General features: G+C 35.1%; 1 protein-coding gene across 1 annotated transcript; it reads right to left on the reverse strand.

Annotated features, from left to right (window-relative positions):
- Positions 1-1,076: 1,076 nt before the first annotated feature.
- On the reverse strand, positions 1,077-3,844 carry LOC9302006 (ABC transporter G family member 8). Its single transcript, XM_021016288.1, has 2 exons — positions 1,949-3,844; positions 1,077-1,298 (listed from the first exon to the last, which is right to left on the reverse strand). The coding sequence occupies exons 1-2, from the start codon at positions 3,712-3,714 to the stop codon at positions 1,268-1,270; spliced, it is 1,797 nt and encodes a 598-aa protein (XP_020871947.1). The 5' UTR covers positions 3,715-3,844; the 3' UTR covers positions 1,077-1,267.
- Between the last annotated feature and the right edge of the window lie 2,376 nt (positions 3,845-6,220).

The raw sequence follows: 6,220 nt of genomic DNA on the forward strand, positions 1-6,220 counted from the left end.
CATGAATTCAAAAGTAAGGAATAAATTTTTTTATAAAAAGTTTGTTTTCTTTGACAAAATGTGATGAAACAAGTTAACCAATGTTTTAAGAAAGCCCATTCTAGCTAGAGTTTAAACCCCACAAAATAAAAGATAAGCCCACAAGACAATTCCGAGTTTCAGTTTAGGGAAAACCAAAATTGCATGATGTCACTACTCGCTAGCTAGCTCTCTAGTTCAATTCTTGGTTAAGAGGGATCAATGTGTTCTGATAGAGAATATACTAACATCAGTCCAAAGTATGTTGGTGTACTTAACCATAGAAGAGTAAAAAACAAGTACATTCTAATCCCAATAAAAAATGGATTCAGTAACACTGAAATAACATCCATTTAGAGTACATTCTAATCCAAACATCGGTTAACCAAACCATGTGTGGTGTCATGTTTTTTATTTTTTTAGTTGACCTAGTAATGTATTCAAAACTCGTTAACGGAAATCAAACAATAACGACAAAAACAATTGTTTGGTAACAATGGTATTCAGCGAAAAGGCATTCACGGGCGAGTAGACAAAGAACAAGTCCGTGAACACAATGTGATATTTTGTTTTTTATATGCATGTGTTTGTTTGTGTGTGTGTGTATATATCAATTTTTGCATGTACATTGTACTCATGACTGCTATTCCACTTGGGACTAAATTTCAAGGAAACAAACAAGAAAAAAGCAGCATTACATTTTGGGATGGCAAGTGGCAACGTGACCAAAATGAAAAATCTCTACTTTTAAAATTACAGAACTTTTGACAGAAAAAATTTTACGTGGAAAAGTCAACTATCAATAAATCACGAATTCGGATGTTCTTAGAATTCGATGTGTGGTTGTCTAATGTCCATACAATATCAAGACAATAAACACTTAACATGAATATAAGTTCTATACGGATTAGTTTAGAGATTTATAACTAAAAATTTCTTAGCACAAAATTATTGAAAGATAAAAGGTTATATATCATAAAAAAAGGTTATATATCACAAATATTCTTTTATCTTTCATTTTTCGTGTGCAACTCTCTTGCATACTAGATTTTATATAATACGTAAGTAGTTCAAACCACTTTGCTACATGTCTTATCAAATATTCTTCATTTTGATCGTAAAATTCGAATAGAATAGAATTGTGTGTGTATGTTTTCTTTTGTAAAGAGAAGAAGATGGAGACCCGTGAAGACCAAGGTTTGTCTCCCAGCTACAAGTTAGCCAAAGCGCCTCTTCCATGCCATCTATTTTATCCACCTTGTCCCCACCTAAATCCTAGCCTGAACACAAACTGATTTTATTTGATTTCTCTATATACTATATCTTTTGGTTACTTACTTAGTTTTATAAACGAGTAGAATTATATCTAATGACTATCTATCTATGACATAACTTGAAAAAGAGAACATGTATTTCCTTTTCACTAAAACCACCACTTGATTCGAACTAGTATTTAAACTAGTGTTGGTGGATGAATCTATGGACCTATATGGTACTTATTCCGGTTTCTTGTGATCGAGAATAAATCGTGTCCACATCATATTATCAACGCTTTTTCTCCTTTCTATAGCAAAGTTTTAACCTTATGGGTCCAAAATGTGATGTACATACATAACTGAGTGAAACTAGACCTCAAGATTTTTTTCTTATTAACTATTTTGGAAAATAATGCAATCGACAGGCTAGCTAGGTCTACAAAACGTTGAATTTAACCTCTCATTTTTCGTACGTGACATGTCTCTACATAGCAAACACCTAGTTAACATTGAAAGGTGAAAAGGAATTCGAATGTCTATGAAAGACTTTATAATAGTTCCAAGAGATCAATGATCGATACGGAGATATTTTCTTAAGTTAACATAGATTGATCAGTATGAAGAAATAAATTTACAAAACAAAAAACGTAATTAAGCAAAAGAAAAATAGTTACCTCTTGGAACCTGAAACCCTTCTAAGGAGAGCAAGAAAACACAAGACGCGATAAAGTACGAAAAACCCTAACAAAACATAAACATTCAACCACCTTTGTTTCTCATCAAGCCCTTTCTTTTTCAACACGTCACCTCCCGTAACCACGCAGATCTTCGCTTGAGCTTCCTCCAACCAGACCAAACACTTGGAGGCCAAGCACGCGTACTCATTTATCAGAAGTGCATCCAATGCATATTTATACATTGAGAAGAAGTACATGAAAAGCCAGTACTTGGGAAGACTTTCCTTGGAAATGAAGTAACCGGAGAACAAGAAGAAAGCCGCTAGAAGAATCGTCACAAGAGAGGTTCCCGCGATGTAATTTGGGGCAAGAGAGCTCAAGAAGAGAACGAAAGAGTTCGCCATTAGGAGAATAATCCATATCACGAGAACGAAGTACCCAAAAGCTTGCCACGTGGGACAAAGACCAATGAGAAAATAGACCGAAACAGAGTAAATGATTGAGATAGCGAACAAGTATGGCAAGAAAACGAGTGTGTTGGCGAGAATGTGAGAGGAGAGTCTGTAAACACCACTTGAAGTCTCTCTGAGAATAATCGGACGCTCGTTGATGAAGATCGGGAGGGTTTCTGTTGTTGAAGAGAGGAGAAAAGTGAGCGTGAAGGCGAACATGCCGAATCTTTTCTCGATTCCTGCTTTGCCGATTCCGATGTTGATGTAGATAGTTCCTAGGACAAGACCAACTACAAGTGCTTCTAATGCATTGGTCAGAAGTAGTTGTCTTGTCCGGTAAATGATCTTCCAGAATCTTCTCGAGAGAAGGCTTATCTCGGTGATTCTTGATGTTCTATATCGAACAATACTCTGTTTTTCTCTCTGTTTCCGGTTTTCGGTCGAGGGTAGAGCAATAGCGTCGGTGTTTCCCTCGGATTCTCGAAGTTCTTGAAGTATTTCCATAGCGTATTCGAGGGAATTGAGCTGTGGAGGGACGGTGAATCCCTTGAAGAGCAAGAAACCTTCGAGGGAATCAAGCCTTCCGTGGTACGCAACAGTTCCTTTTGAAAGAAGTAACAATCGATCAATGATAGAGAGAATCTTGAAGCTAGGCTGGTGAATGGACAAGATCACGGTCCGTTGTCTTGACACAGCGATGGATTTGAGGATGTGGATGACGTCAAAAGCAGATTTACTGTCTAAACCCGAAGTAGGTTCGTCGAGGAGGAGAAAGCAAGGGTCGTGAAGGAGGCTTAAACCTATAGAAACTCTTCTTCTTTCACCACCGGATAAGCCCTGAGCGAGTCTTGTGTCGGAAAGATGTGTTAGGTTAAGCTCTGAGAGAAGAGAGGTTACGGTTTCAGAGACTTTTGATGGGTTTGGGAGCAAGAGACGAGCGGCGAAGGAGAATGTTTCAGAGACGGTCAGGAGAGGGAAGAAAGAGTCGTGTTGGGGAACGTAAGAGGAGATCTTTCGATAAGAGGAAGGGTTAATGGGAATGGAGTTCAGGAGGATTGAGCCGGAGGTTGGGGAGGTTTTAGAGGCGAGAATGTCAAGGAGAGTTGATTTTCCGGCGCCGGAAGGGCCAACGACGGCTAGGATCTCGGTGGGATGAGCGGTGAGAGTGATGTTGCGGAGGATAAAGGAGGGTGGCTCAGTCGCGGGGAAGCCGAGGAGGGAAAGAGAGGTTTTGGGTTTGGTATAGGAGATAGAAGAGGTGGTTAATGTATAGGCCGCCGTCTCCGGCGGAGGCGACGGAGGATTTTCCATATGGTGCTAACTTGTGAGAGTTTGAGACGTTGAAGAGTGTAGTACGAATTAGATTTTATAATAAGTTTTTATTTGGTCTTGTGATGATGTCTTTTGGAATTTATTGTTGTACGCCAAAAACATAATTTACATATTTTGCTTTTTTTTTCACTTTAGATTCTTTGTTTTTATATTTGAAGTACAGTGTTGGATTTTTTCATTTTTTTGTGTTTATCCTTTTTAGAGGATTATGAATGTTGAGTTTTATGGATCCTTTTTAATTCTTATAACAGAAATTTAACACTTTAGAACATCTACAACGGCTGAGAGTATAAGAGTTTCTCTAAAAACAAAAAATAATAATATTTTAATTCTACAATTATATTTTAATTTTTAATACAGATAAACTACTAACAAAGTTACATGTGTCATCTTCGTTTCTACTACCGACTCTTAAATAAGAGTTTTAAGAACTTCTCTCTCATTTTTTTTGTAACTTTTAATTATTTTTCCTATTTTCCTATTGTAACTTCTATTAAGAAGCGCACGTTGGACGTTCTCTTACTATATAAAAGTTATCAATCTTACTTGATTGCATGCTATTTTCTATATGTATGTCATTTAGTTTTTTTCTTGTAAAGTTTTGGGAAAAAATATTATATAATGATACTATGATATAATTATTTTATCGGTATACTAAAAGAAAGGAAATGAAATGCTCATAACTTAAACCCTAAAGCTGGCTGCAATGTATGTAACTCTAACAAAGTAACAATAAGAAGAAAATGAATATATTAATTAGGTGCAGACAGAAATTGAAAGTTAGCGATCTATCCAAAGAGTCGACAGATTAATAAGTATGAATACATCCAGAGAACTTGACAAAGGAAAAAAGAGGAATAAAGCCAAATAACGAGTTAAAAGTTAAAACATGTGGACAAAAATATATTTAATCAACATTACTTTTTTCAAAACAAAACATTTCATATCTACTCATACCATATGATAGCAACCATAAATACCATAGTATGAGTAAACTATGGGGATATATGCATATGCATCAGGCCGTCTCTACCCCATGACAACATAGGTATTTGGTCATGGATCCAATGTCATTTAAAAAAAAAATTAGTGAAGAAAAAGGGCCAATTTTTTTAAAAAAGAAAATTTATTAAGAAAATTTGTTTTTTTTTTTAGTTTTATCGAGGACCCTTGTATAGATTATGACGGCACACAGTGATTAGTGATGCGAAACTTGGAAGAAAAATACAAAGGAGAACGGATTGTAAAAAGGTCACGGGCCTAGTGTTTTCTATCACATTTTTCCTCTATTATTATTTACCAATCCGTGAACTCTGTCTTAATTTGGCCCGCAAATCGGAATATTTTTCTTTTGTGAAGACATATAATTTAGGGCTACTTAGGTAGATAGCCTAATTTGATCTAATTAATGGAAAATGTAAAGACAGTTAGTGTTACTTTTCAATTTATATGTCTTCACAAAAGATGTTTTCAGTATCAACTTTTTTAGTTTTTGTTTTTCGTATTTTGATATCTTGTAAAAAGTAAAAACTATTAAATGAAAATGTTTTTATATTTCTGTTACGAAATAGTAGAAGAGTGTATAAGTTAATTAGTGTAGTTCTAATTCACCGTCCAACCTATTTGATGATGACACAGTTCAGATGTTCTACTTGTTTTATTTAATCGTCCTTATTTTAAGCATTTGATACTCTAAATATATGTAAATATGATATAACATGCCTATACCATTTTCGCATTGATGATTTACGTTCATTGATAATTTGGCCTCACAAGCGATAAACAAGTGCAACTAAGGTATTAAACATTGATTATTTATAGTATAGTACATATTTTTTTATGTAAATTCAGGCCTTGTTCGGCGAAAAGAAGCAGCAAGAGCTATGTGCAACCAAAAACAAAGCTATTACCCTCTTTCACCTCCCTTTCATCAGTTCCGGAGACGCCGGAAATTCCTACGACTCTTATATATTTCCTTTCTCCTGTCATTTCAAATCTGTCGCAAAGACTGTCTCACTTTTTCATCTTCATCTCTTCTTCTTCTTTTCTTTTATATTTTGAGTCGCTAGTGCTTGTTGCAGCGATTCACAAAATTGTCAGTAGAAACTAGTTTCGATAGATATTGAGGTCAAATAGAGAATATAACTTATGTATCTTTTTGTGTATCTTTCTCACTATATGGCGCATTTACCTGCTTATGCAATAATTTGTTTTCAAAAGTTTCTGTATACTGACTTTGTAATCTTGATTTGATATCAATGAATTTAGTAGGAAAAAAAAAGAGAATATAGCTTATGAGGCCAAATAAACGAGATCGAAATTTTACACAGGCCTTATACATTATGGGCTTCCTTAACTCATGTATAGCCCTGTAAGTAAATAAAAGAGAACCAAACTGGATACACAAAGTCACTTATCGAAATCATATATAGAATTATAGATGATGTTTGTTGACAAAAAGAAAAAAGAAAATTGTCTCATTGAA

Source organism: Arabidopsis lyrata, assembly GCF_000004255.2.
Source record: "Arabidopsis lyrata subsp. lyrata unplaced genomic scaffold ARALYscaffold_8, whole genome shotgun sequence".
NCBI classification, from domain to species: domain Eukaryota; kingdom Viridiplantae; phylum Streptophyta; class Magnoliopsida; order Brassicales; family Brassicaceae; genus Arabidopsis; species Arabidopsis lyrata.

Bases quoted from the DNA above. Each gene is read 5' to 3' on its own strand.
- LOC9302006 (XM_021016288.1), bottom strand. From the start codon at position 3,714: ATGGAAAATCCTCCGTCGCCTCCGCCGGAGACGGCGGCCTATACATTA. The intron at 1,299-1,948 runs GTAACTATTTTT...GTTTGTGTTCAG, and splicing joins AGGGTTTCAGGTTCCAAGAG to GCTAGGATTTAGGTGGGGAC.